Genomic DNA, 12,718 nt, shown 5'->3' on the forward strand with positions numbered 1-12,718 from the left:
TGTTCGACCAACCCAGCCAAGGCTGGTACTTCTGCTGGAGCAATGACTCCCTCTCTGTTCCATCTTCTCACCAAAAACCTTACTTACCATCACTTACCCCTCTCTGACCTTAGTCTTTAACATCTCCCTTTCTACGGCTTCCTTCCTATAAACACTGCCATAACAATATACCATAGACTGGGTGGTTTAAACAAGAGACACTAATTTTCTCACAGTTCCGGAGGCTGGAAGCACAAGATCAGGTGACTAGCATGGTCAGGACCCTCTTCCAGGCTTGCAGATGGCCAGATTTCTCATTGTGTGCTCATGAGGCTTTTCTCCATGTGTTCATGTGGAGAGAGAGAGAGAGCTCTGGTGTCTCTCCCTCTTCTAATAATGGCACTAATTCCATCATGAGGACCTCACCCTCATGACCTTATCTAAATCTAGTCACCTGCCAGAAGATGCACCTCCTAATACCAACACATTGGTGGTCAGGGCTTCAACATAAGAATCTGGTGGGAGACACAAACATTCAGTCCATAGTAAACACTTACATCTTTTCTTTAGTGGTGGGGAGCTAAAGCCAACTTCCCATCTGAAAGCATCAACTGGCTTTTCCTCATATTGTTAAACCTACTTAATTAGAAAATACTCTTTCAACAAGCATACAGATTGATTTTATTTTTCTACTCCTCACTACTTTAATCTCTGACACCTCCCACTCCCCCACAGCTACAGGGCAGACTCTTTTTCATGGAATAAGTATGCCTCCTGGAGGAACTGGAGCTTTTTAGAGCCAGCCCTGTGGGTCAGCCCATGCTAGTCGGGGCACTCAATACCACTGTGTAATTTTAAGGAAGGTGCAGAATATTCCTCGATTTGGGTTTTCCCATCTCTCAAAGGAGGGGTTGAGGCCCAGGCACCCCTTGGGGTCCTCCCTGGCCTAGGAGTATTAGTACTGGCCAAGAGGGAATGGCAATGACCAGACTCTTGCCCCCTGCAGCTGCTCCCAGGAAGGTGAGGCGATGTCACCTTCCCCAGCAGCCAGGGGGCCGGTGTGACTTCCCTGGGCGGTCACACCTGTGTCGCTCTCGCTTCTGGAGAAGGGGGCAGCCTTGTGCATTGAATAATGAGAGGGCTTTAGAGAGACCAGGACTTGACTCTTTACCAGCTGTGTGGCTTCGGGCAGGTCCCCTCACCTCTCTGACTCTGAGTTCCCTATTCTGTGGAAAGGGGGAATTTACTCTCTACTTCATGTCTGAAAGGACTGGATGAGATAACACTGGTAAGGCTCTTGCCACTGTACAGAATGGGGGTCACAGCAAGTGCGAGCCCCCTCCCTCCCTACCTCCAGCCTGGCAGAGAGAGCCAGGGAGCCCACAGAGTCTGCCAATGTGGCCAGCACAGGTGTCTGGGCCAATGAGGGCAGCGTCTCCGCTCACACACTGGCACTATTGTTCCAGCCAGAGAGACTGGACATGAACATGACTCTTGGGAGGGAGGAAGGGCAGGGCAGAGGCAGAGAAAAGCTGTGAGCAGAGGAATGTCATAGAAAGCTCTGCTCCTTAGACCAGGGCCTCGCGGCTTGCCAGCATCCTGCCAGCATCCTGAAAATCTCTGGGAACAGCAGCTCACTTCCGTCGGGACTGTGCCATCAACTCGAAAGTGTTCTTGGTGCACAGGAGCGTTCTTCTTTGTGCTAGAGTCCATCACCCAGCTTGACAAAGCCTCTCCTGGGGCCTCCATGGTTCCTTCCTGTGGGCAGCCTGAGCCCTCACCCCCACCTCCATTATCTCCCATGAGCCTCACACTCTGTGAAATACCTGGGAAAAAAATCCAACAACCCACTGACATCAGTTTGCTAAAGCTGCTGTAACAAAGTACTACAGACTGAGTGGCTTAAACAACAGAAATTCATTTTCTCACAATTCTGAAGGCTAGAAGTCCAAGGTAAAGGTGTCAGCAGGGCTGGTTTCTTCTGAGACCCCTCTCCTTGGCTTGTAGATGGTGCCTTCTTCCTGTGTCTTCACATCGTCTTCCCTCTGTAACTGTCTGTGTCCAAATTCCCTCTTCTTATAAGGATACCAGTCATATTGGATTAGGGCCCACCCTGATGACCTCATTTTACCTTAATTACCTCTTGAAGACCCTATCTCCAAATACAGTCACATTCTGGGACTTCCCTGGCGGTCCAGTGGTTAAGACTCCATGCTTCCACTGCAGGGGGCTCAGGTTTGATCCCTGGTCAGGGAACGAAGATCCCCATTTGCCAGGCGGTGAGGCCAAAAAAAACCCAAAACAAAAGCAAACAACAACAAACAACAAAATACAGTCCCGTTCTGAGATGCTGGGAGATAGGACTTCCTCTAATTATTCCCACTTCTCAGAGGAGGAAACTGAGTCACCGAGTGGTGAAGTCACGTCTCACAGCTAGAAGGTGATGGAGTTAGGATATAAAAGTGGGCAGTCTGGTGCCCATGCAGGCTCCTGTCACTGCACCCCACAGCCTAAAAGTGGGTCAGCCTGTCTTGTCCTTTCCGCACTCAACCTTAACCAGCTACATTTCCCAGCTGGCCTCACTCACTGCCCGACCACGCCAGGCCCTGCTGGGCTCGGGGAGAGGGTGACAGGCCAGGATTCTCCACAGCTGCCATTTCATCTACAATCACATTTAAAATTTCCCTCCATCTCGAGCATGTCTTACCCAGGGGTGTGCTTTCTCAGACCTCCCTGCGATGAGAGAGAGGACGGGGAGAAGCATATGGGGCTGGCCCAGATCCCATCCCCACAGCCCGGCTTCCACATGGCTGAGCAGGAACTCTGGAGCAGACGCACACAAAGGAGGGCTTTGAGGTGGCTCCAGCCAGGCCCAAGCTGATCCCCTCTCCCCCCTGGTGCATCACTTGCCCCAATCTGGGCCTCCCTGTGAGCCTGATTTAACGGGAAACTGTGGGCCGTGAGAAGTTCCTTGTGACACACTAATCCCAGCCTGCTGACTGGACCACGCCCCCAGAGGAGGCAACCTCCAGGCCCTGGAGGACACAGGCACCAGGTGTCCCAAGGAGGAGCTGCTGACTTGGCAGGTAAGTCAGTAGCAGGGGCCTGGCTGGGCCAGGAAGCCCAGGACTAGGGTGAGGAGTCAGTGGTGGGGAGAACACATCTCAGGCTGCTCAAAAACTGAAACCAGCTAGCCATTTTTCAGGTTGAGCCAGACCAACCTGATGGCAGACTTAGCAAATAAAAATATAGGACACCCAGTTAAATGTGAATTTCAGATGAACAACAAATACTTTTTTAGTATAAGTATGTCCCAAATTTGTATGGCACATTCTTAAACACTTCAAAAAAACTTTTGCTCATCTGAAACTCACATGTAATTGGGCATTCTGTATTTTAACTGGCAACCCTAGATGGCAGGGAACAGCCTCGACACGGAGTGAGGGGTGGGTATTTTTTCTTGTATACAGCTCATAAATCAATATTTAAAAAATCAGAGTTAGTAGATTGGGCATATTTTAAAAAGAGTTGCTGTACTGACTTTAACCCTCCATTTCTAAGATCTAGGATCTTGTCCTGATGAGCTGCCTAGCTGGCTGGGGGTGTCTAGCCACTGTCTCTCCTGTCTGAGCCCCTTGCTCAGGGAGTTCTATCAGCCTCTCCCTTTCTGTTCCAGCAAAATCCAAGGGAGAGCACAGTCGTATTTCAGTCTGTCTTGTATATATGCCTGCATATTTGGAAGTCTACCTGCTAGAAAGCTGACTTAGATTTTATTCCTGTTGGTGGATGACAGCCCCCAGAACCTCCCTGCCCTGCTGGGTCTGTGGAGTGGGAGAGGCAGGAAATGGGAGATCCTCAGATATTCCCTGGCATCCTCTAAGTCTCTCTGTGCAAGTTGGGATAATGATCAGTATGATGCTAAGAAAGGGAAGGGGAACTATGTTTTAGAGCAAAACACTGTGCTAGGTACCCTACAGAAATTATAGGATCTTCATTACAACTCTATTTGGTAGGTGTGGTTATTATCCCCAATTTGCAGATGAGGAAACTGAGGCTTAGAAAGGTTAAATAACTTGTCTAAGCTCATATGGGTGGTAAATGACAAAGCCTGATTCAAACCTGGTTCTCTCTGACCCTAAAGGGTTTTCTGTGACACCAGCTCTCCTAGGGAGTTTGCCTGGAGATGTCTTGGCTCTAGGTGTCAAAGTAAGTCTTGGTCTCAGGCAGACATAGGTTCAAGTCCCACCTCTGCTACTAATCAACAGTGAACAGATGACAGAACTGACCAACGGGAACCTGGTCAGAGGCAGGAGCAGGGTGGTGACGGGTCTGGGGACATTTAGGTAGGAGAGGGGAAAATCTGGAAATAGAAGAGTTGTCTCCAAATATACTCAGTGGGTTGTCATGTGCGCAATGGATGAAATTGGTTCTGGTGGGCAGGCACTGCTTCTGTGTTCATTATTTAATTAAATCCTCATACACTTCCATCTCCCTTTTACAGGGGACAACCAAGATACAGGTTAAATCACAAAACTTGCAAATGGAAGAGAGAATTCGAACCCAGGTCTAACTTTTGCCACAACAGGCTGCCTCTTGATGCTGATGGAAAGTTCACAGCTTGGTCTTAAGTCCCGATCCCTGGATATTGCGGGCTGTGTGACCTTGGACAAGTCACTTATTCTCCTGGGCCTGTTTCCTCCTATGTAGAATGGGAATAATAATGCTGGCTCCCAGACAATGGATTTGAAAATAGCACATCACAAGGCACAGAACACGCACCCAGTTATGGTTATGTAACTAGCCATCACCCCTCTGGAGAGTTAATTCACTGGAACGGGGCTGGGAAGTTTCTGAGGTGCCCCTTTGGGCTGGAAAAGGAGGGCCACAAATGGGAGGACGGATTGCCTTATCCTGCAGTGATGACGTAACTGAGAATGGAGACTGATCCTAGTTTTTCCCTGGCTGGGCCAACTCATCTTAAGAACTGAGGTTTGAGGTATTTTTGTGTGTGTTCCTTCTCAAAGGGGTGTTTCCCAAAGTGTAGCCCAAGAACCACCTTCTTCGGAGCCACCGGGGTTGCTGTTTTAAAGTATTGATGCCCGGGCCCCAGTTCAGACCTCCTGAGTCAGAATCACAGGTGCAGGACCAAGGCATCTGCATTTCTAACAAATGCCCCACGTGATTCTGATGCACTCAAAAGTTTGAGATCCACTGTTCTGAGACAATAACAGAACAGTTTCTCCATACCACTGCAGCCCTGACTTCCTCTCCTAGGAAGGAAGCTGCCTGGAGAGGCCAGGACAGAAGAAGCGGGGTCCTTCTTTTTCCGAGCACTCCGAGTCTTCCAGAGGCAGCATGTCAGAGGGGGTGAGTACCCCTGTGCCCTGGGGCTCCCCTCCATCCACCTTCCTTCCTTCCCTTTCTCCCTTCCTGTTTCTCTGTCATCTGGTCTGCTCAGGGTTATGGGCATTCACCCCTACAACCTCTCTGTGGTCCCTCACCCCACCCAAAGGGAGGAAGCTCAACGGTGACCTTGGGCAAAAGCACTAGTTTAGGGTCTGAGCAGACCCATTTGACTGGCTTGCTCAGGTTGCTGGGGGTCTCTTCCTGTCTTTTCCTGACTTCTCTCTGCCCAGGCGGGCACATTCCGCATGGTCCCTGAAGAGGAACAGGAGCTCCGTGCCCAACTGGAGCGGCTTACAACCAAAGACCATGGACCTGTCTTTGGCCAGTGCAGCCACCTGCCCCGCCACACCTTGCAGAAGGTGAGGTGGCCCCAGGGTGTGCAGAGGGACAGGGTAGAGAGGCAACAAGGGGGAATGTTGACAGCATCCTCTCTCCTGTAGAAAGGGTCCAGCACCAGCTCTCCAGGTCATTCTGTACCTAAAGGACTGGCTTGTTCTAGGGGCTATTCTGAAGGTCAGGGCCATGGCAGCAGTTGGGGTGACCAGATGTCCAGGCCAGCCTATTCCAAGACTATGGCACCAACAGTGTTCCCTGAAACCAATGCCGAGACCTAGGGCTTCTGGACCAGGGATCATCCTAGACTCAGATGTGAGGAACATTGGTTTGCAATGGCCTTGGAGAACAGGGATCCAACTGCTGCCTCCACTGGATAGGAAAAGGCCTGAGTTCTAATACCAGACCGACTTCCAACTTGCTGTGTAACCTTGAGCAAACTTCTTTCCCTCTTTGGGTCTTGCTTTCTGTAACCTATGAAAGAAGGTTGTTGGACCAGTTCAGAGTTTATCAGACTGTGCTCTGTGGAGGGTGGCAGAGCTGTCTTGGGGTTGAGCTGGACCCGGGCTCCTGGCTTCCATCTCTGCTCCCTGGGCGTCTCAAGGGAAAGGTGCTCTGAGATCCCCCAGACCTGCCTTTCCCCCTCATGCCATCCAAGGAAAGAGCTGCCCCTGGCATGCTGAGGAGTTCTCCAGGCTCAGCCAAGGGGAGGAATAGGAGGCAGAGGACAGGCTGCCATCTGCCTGGTATCTTTGATTTTGGAAAGATCAGAAATGAGCCTGGGAGGCAGCAGAGTGAAGCGATTAAAAGTCCAACCTGAGTAAGAGTTTCAGCTTCACCCCTTTTTATCTGGGTGACCTTGGTCAAGAATACCTTGACCTCTACGAGCCTCAGTCTGCTCACCCTGAGAAATGGGGATAAGATTACAACCTTCCTGTGATGGATTGTGGCAAAGATTTAAAAACATAATGTATCTAAAGGACTTAGCAGTGTGCTCAGTCAGGGCTCCAGTAGGCTGTTGTGATTAGAAACGTTTAGCTCTCTGGCTGTCTCCTCAAACAAACCCAGGATGAAAGTTTGGCCTAATTTTCTCCAAATGTAAATGGCAGTCTGAGGTGCTGCCAGTGCAGAAGCTGCCCTTGTGGGCAGAGCAGCGATGGCCCCAGCTGCCACGCCCTCTGCCCCTCAGCCGGTCTGGCACCTGGAGGAGCCTCCTGCACCCACGCCTACCTGACTTCGTGCCTGCACCCCACCCCTGTTCCAGGCCAAGGACGAGCTGAATGAGAGGGAGGAGACCCGGGAGGAGGCGGTGCGGGAGCTGCAGGAGCTGGTGCAGGGGGAGGCAGCCTCGGGGCAGGAGCTGGCCGTGGCCGTGGCGGAGAGGGTGCAGGGAAAGGACAGCGCCTTCTTCCTGCGCTTCATCCGCGCACGCAAATTCCACGTGGGCCGAGCCTACGAGCTGCTCAGAGGTGAGGCCTGCGCAGGATGGGTGGCCCTGGGAAGGCTGCGGGGGGTGGGGAGTGAGGGGGGAAGGGGGCAAGGTCATGAGGAGGGCATTGACCCTCACCCAGGCACTGAGACCGACTCCTTCACTTCCCTCCCATTCCCTGTGCCGTGCAAGTCACTCTCTCTGAGCCTCCTTATCCTTACCTGTAAAATGGGTGTGTGAACTAAATAGCCTTCAAGATCCCTTTCAGCTCTGACAATGAATGGATGAGTCTGGCAGGACCAGATTCCTAGAGGTCTGGCCCCGCCTCTCCACTCTCTGAGTCTCAATGAGCAGAACTGAGTCACCCAAATTGGGTGCCCAAATTGGGGTAGTTTCCTCTCTCACCCCTGCTCTCCCCTTCCCCACCCGCCCAGCCTAGGTTTTGGCTCTGGAGCACTGCAGGAAAGGTGGGTATGAGCTTGACTCCCCTCAGGTACCCAAACCTCATGCATAGTAGAATTGAAGATGGTGCCAGCCCTGGGAGTGAGTCCCAAGGACAGAACCACCCTGGCCGTGCCCACAGGATGAAGACCAGTGTCTTAAGGAAATCAAGTCCTTGGTGCTGGTGGAGGGAAGGGGTGTCTGAGCAGGCCCTATGCAGCCTGATGATTCTCCTTACTTCTTCCTTCCTTCCACAAATGGTAATTCTCTGCTGTGCTTTGCCAACTGCTGTTTTAGGCCAAAGGATGTGGCAGAGAACAAAGCAGACAAGAACTGCCGGCCCTCGTGGGTCTTATAGTCTAATGGTGGAAATAATAAACCAGACAAATAAAATAAAAATATACAGAGAAAAATAAAGAAGGTGGATATAAAGGACTGAGGGGTCGAAGTTTTAGGTAAAGAGGCTAGGAAGGCTCCAGTGCAAAGAGAACTTTTAGAGAAAAACTCGAAGGAAGTGAGATGCCTGGGGAAAGAGCAGTAGGGCAGAGGGTACAGCAAGGACGAAGGCTAGGTGGTGGGAACGGGCCTGGAGTGTTGGATGAGCAGCGAGGAGGTCAGTGGCCTTCCCTTGGCAAATGCCTCCCCAAACCTCCTCTGGGGCTGGTCCCTCCGGGGTTTGGTGGAAGAGACAATCGCAGATAGGCGGGGACCTGTTCAGGATGGGTCAGGGTGGGGTTAGTGGGTGGTGGGAGTGCCACTGGAGTCAGAGAGGGCCTCTGCGTCCTGCTTTGGGTTTTATCTGGGGGTCATTTCCCCACCCCCCGCTCAGCTAACCCTGTGCCCAACTGAGAAACCTGTGCCTCTTGCCTTGGGAAAGAGAAAACTACCAAAGAGTAATTGTCCTTAGATTTAGGATTACATCTTGTGTTTTTACAGTGTACTCACGGCGTTCGTACCTGGAATCTTGTTTGATTACCACAGCAATTTGGTGAGATAGGCCAATGTTATCGTCCTATTTTTTGGAGAGGTAATATGGGGCACAGAAAGGTTGAGTATCCTGCTGGGTTACACAGAGCATGTAGGTGGAGGAGCCAGGCAGGAGCCTGGGTCTCTGGAGGCCCACCATGTGTCACCCCAGCATGGGCTGGCTCCCTGAGGGGCCTCTTCTGCTCCCCCTCTGCCAGGCTATGTGAACTTCCGGCTGCAGTACCCAGAGCTCTTCGACAGCCTGTCCCTGGAGGCTGTCCGCTGCACTGTCGAGGCTGGCTACCCTGGTGTCCTCTCCAGTCGGGACAAGTATGGCCGAGTGGTCATGCTCTTCAATATTGAGAACTGGGACTCTGAAGAAATCACATTTGATGAGGTCAGTGGGGATTCGCCTGGCTCCCTCCCATCCCCTGGGCTGGGCTCCCTCCTCCAAACCTGGCCTCTATTGGACCCTCATTCCTGGCTCCCCAGGAGGCGAGGTTTGTGGGGGAATGGCCAGTAGCTCATGGCACCAGGCCCTTTCCAGGCAGGAGGAGAAGTCTTAGGATGTGCCATGGCAGCTGGAAAACCCAGCAGCTTTGCAGGCAGGGCCCACTGGCCAGTACATGGCTGCCCCCTGGTATCCCTGCCAAGTGGGAGTGACAGCTGTGGGCCACGACCTGGGATCAGCCCTGCCAAATGCTGAAAGCTGAGAGCGACACAGACCATATATATATATATATATATATATATGTGATTTCACCTGTCAAGCCTTTAAGAGAGCTGTCCTAGTGGGGGAACTAGGGTTTATCTTGGGAGAACTTTGGCATGTGCCACCAGGCCTTAAAAAAAAAGTACAAACTCATTTTAGAAAATGCTGCCTAGTAGTCCCAACACCATTTATTTAAAAGTCCATCATTTTCCCCAGTGGCTTGAGATGCCATCTTTATCATATTCTGCATCTTCATATGTGTTTGGATCTATTTCTGGACTTTCTATTCTGTGCCATTGGTCTGTCTTTTCATGCTCCAATATCACACTGTTTTAGTTATAGAGATGGTATAGAATGTTTAATATCTGTTGGGATTAGTTCTGTCCTTAATGCTCCTCTTTTTCAGGGTTTTCCAGCTATTCTTGCATGTTTACCTTTCCTTATGAACTTTAGAATTAATTTATTAAGCTCTAGGAGAAATGTCAGGAGATTTTTATTGGTATAACATTAATGTAAATAACAAACTTGGGGAGAATCAGCATCTTTATGAATGCAACATCCATGGCCAGTGGTACTATCCACAAAAAAGGGATGCCTTCCCTTTTACATTTTGAGCTTCCAGGAGTGTTTTAAAGTTTTCAAACCTTATGCATGTTTGTCAATAAGTTTGTCATAAGTATTTATTTTATTGTTGCTATAGGTGGGACTTTCTCTGCCATTATATCTCCTACTTGGTTATTTTTTGTATCTATGAAGATCATTGGTTTTGTATGTTAATTTCATATCCTAGTATTTTTACTGAATTCTTCTGTTATTTATGTTACTCATATAAATGACTCAGATTTTCTAAGAATACTATCATATTATCTGTAAACGGGGGACATTTTTTCTTTTCCTCTTCTAGTTCTTATACCCTTGATTTAAAAAAAAAAACCAAACTTGGATGCACTGGCCACTACTTCCAACACAGAGTTGAATAGTGGTGGGGAAAGTGAACATGCTTATCTTGTTCCTGATCATATTAGGGATGCCTGTAGTGTTTGCTGCTGAATAAGATACTGGCTTTAGGACTGAGGCATACATATGTATGGTAAGGAAGAGACTTACAAATATTTTTTCTTGTTACATAAGTGATATCTACTCATTTTAGAAAATACCAAAAAAATCACAAATTTAAAATCATCCACAGTTCTACCACCCAGAGATTTCTATCACTGACATCCTTCCAGCCTATTTTTTCTAGAAACCTAGAAACATATGTGAACGCATATGCACACAGACATACACATTTTTTCTTATAAAAATGGGATTGTACTCTACAATAATATACCATGAATGGATATCTTTCTGTATCATTACTCTTATATATCACCGTTCAAGAATACTCCATGGCATGAATACACCATAATTTCACCAGTCCCTTATTGCTGGACATTTAGGTTGTTCCACTATTATAGGGGTACAAGGATAAACACTCTGGCATCTAACCGTGGATATGACATTGAAGATTATTTTCTTGGCATACATTCACAGAGGTGGACTGTCCCAGCTCAAAGCCTGTGACAAATTACCTCTGGGAAGGGGTATACCAGTTAGCTCTCCCGTTAGAACCTTGAGTCTTAACTGTCTTTGTGGGTTGGATCTTACAGCCCGTTCACTTTGTGCCCAAGATCTTGCAGGCATACTGTTTCATCCTGGAGAAGCTACTGGAGAATGAGGAAACTCAAATTAATGGCTTTTGTATCATTGAGAACTTCAAGGGCTTTACCATGCAGCAGGCTGCCGGACTTCGGGCTTCAGATCTCAGGAAGATGGTGGACATGCTCCAGGTGAGGCCACAGAACCCTGTCCTGCAGGAGCCTCTCACAGGTGGGAAGGCTGGGAGGCTGGGCCGGGTTTCCCGGTTTAATGATGCTGGCAGGGACCTGAGAAGACAGCCGCCTAGTGCCCAAAAGAGCAATGACAATCACAGCCCCAGCCACAAACACTTCGTGGTGATCAACAGTTTGCCACGTGTTCACATTCATTAATTCATTAACTCCTTAAAAGCATTCTCTCCCTGCTTCCCTGCTTCGCTTTACAAACCTGGAAACCTAGGGTCAGAGATTTGAGTGACTTCTCAAGGTCACACAGCTATCAAGTGGCAGAGGCGGGACTTGAACCTACACCTTCTGACCTATAATCCCATTCTCTGTACACATATGTCATGCTGCCTCCCTCTGGATGTGAATTTATCCTGAGAAAGAGATATCATTAATGATCCTGACAACTCATTCTTATATACTGATGTGTCAGAAGTCCTTTCTTAGAGCTAATCTAATCTTAAATCTGCTTCGTCTTAGAAAGGAGAGATGGGAGGTGGGAGTCATGGGAGGGGACGAAGGACAATGAGGCATGACAATAGTGTACCTCTGGTCTATAATAGTTTGCAGTCCGCTCAGCAGGCAAGTGGATTTGAAAAACCTTGGTCACCTAAAAACCAAGCAAGGCTACCATTTCATTTCCTTATTCCACCTAATTACAAGGTTTTGTGCATCCGCAGGATGAGGGTTGGGTTGCGTGGCCTCTGGGGCATCCTTCCTTCAGTTTGGAGCTGCAGTGAAGCCAGGGCTCCCCAGCTGCTGGCCTGGGGATGGAACCTTCAGTGGGCTACCCTCTGGGGCAACCGAGTGATGACAACTCTGTCCTCTTGTCATGGGGAGAGGCAGTGGGAGAGTAAGTGGGAACCTCTGAGGTCATGGGGCCATGTGGTGGGGTGCTGTCTGTCCCTGCAGGATTCCTTCCCAGCCCGGTTCAAAGCCATCCACTTCATCCACCAGCCGTGGTACTTCACCACAACCTACAACGTGGTCAAGCCCTTCTTGAAGAGCAAATTGCTCCAGAGGGTGAGTGCGTGGTCACGCAGGAAAGGTGCCCGGTGATCGTCTGGTGTGTGAGTGAGTAAATGGGGTTGTAGCAGGAAAGGGTTCAGGAGACAAGAGGGATGAAGGTGGAGGAGGAGGGCACCCCACCTGAGCCCTCCTCAGACTCTGTACCAAGGTTCAGAACCAAGTGGATCCCACAGACAGCACAACAAGGAGGACTTTTGAGAAGGCCATCACCAGGCAGAGATGGCATGTGTGCCTTTGTCCTCCTGTCCCTCTTCTCCCCCCCAGCCCTCATCCTAAGGGAACCCCCCTTGCTCAGCTCTATCTCCTCTGCTTCCCTGCAGGTCTTTGTCCATGGAGAAGACCTCTCCAGCTTCTACCAGGAGTTCAACGAGGACATCCTGCCCTCCGACTTTGGGGGCACACTGCCCAAGTATGACGGCAAAGTCGTTGCTGAACAGCTCTTTGGTCCCCGGGCCCAAGATGAGAACACAGCCTTCTGAGAACATCCCCTGCTATCCGACCTGTAGTTAGTGTCCCTGGGCCTCTCCTCAGCTGCCCTGGACCCAGAAGGCTGGGAAAAGG

At 49.9% G+C, this 12,718-nt stretch overlaps 1 protein-coding gene across 1 annotated transcript; it reads left to right on the top strand.

Moving 5' to 3' along the window:
* Positions 1-5,334: 5,334 nt before the first annotated feature.
* RLBP1 (retinaldehyde binding protein 1) lies at positions 5,335-12,636 on the top strand. Its single transcript, XM_061181775.1, has 7 exons — positions 5,335-5,346; positions 5,616-5,744; positions 6,983-7,187; positions 8,773-8,951; positions 10,937-11,095; positions 12,041-12,151; positions 12,478-12,636. The coding sequence occupies exons 1-7, from the start codon at positions 5,335-5,337 to the stop codon at positions 12,634-12,636; spliced, it is 954 nt and encodes a 317-aa protein (XP_061037758.1).
* The last annotated feature ends 82 nt before the right edge of the window (positions 12,637-12,718 follow it).

The sequence above is a fragment of the Eubalaena glacialis genome, chromosome 2 (genome assembly GCF_028564815.1).
Source record: "Eubalaena glacialis isolate mEubGla1 chromosome 2, mEubGla1.1.hap2.+ XY, whole genome shotgun sequence".
Lineage (NCBI taxonomy): Eukaryota > Metazoa > Chordata > Mammalia > Artiodactyla > Balaenidae > Eubalaena > Eubalaena glacialis.

What these genes read in the sequence shown, in the direction of transcription:
- RLBP1 (XM_061181775.1), top strand. An exon ending in AAGAAATCACATTTGATGAG is followed by an intron (nt 8,952 to 10,936) that starts GTCAGTGGGGAT and finishes TTTGTGCCCAAG; the next exon opens with ATCTTGCAGGCATACTGTTT. An exon ending in AGATGGTGGACATGCTCCAG is followed by an intron (nt 11,096 to 12,040) that starts GTGAGGCCACAG and finishes CTGTCCCTGCAG; the next exon opens with GATTCCTTCCCAGCCCGGTT.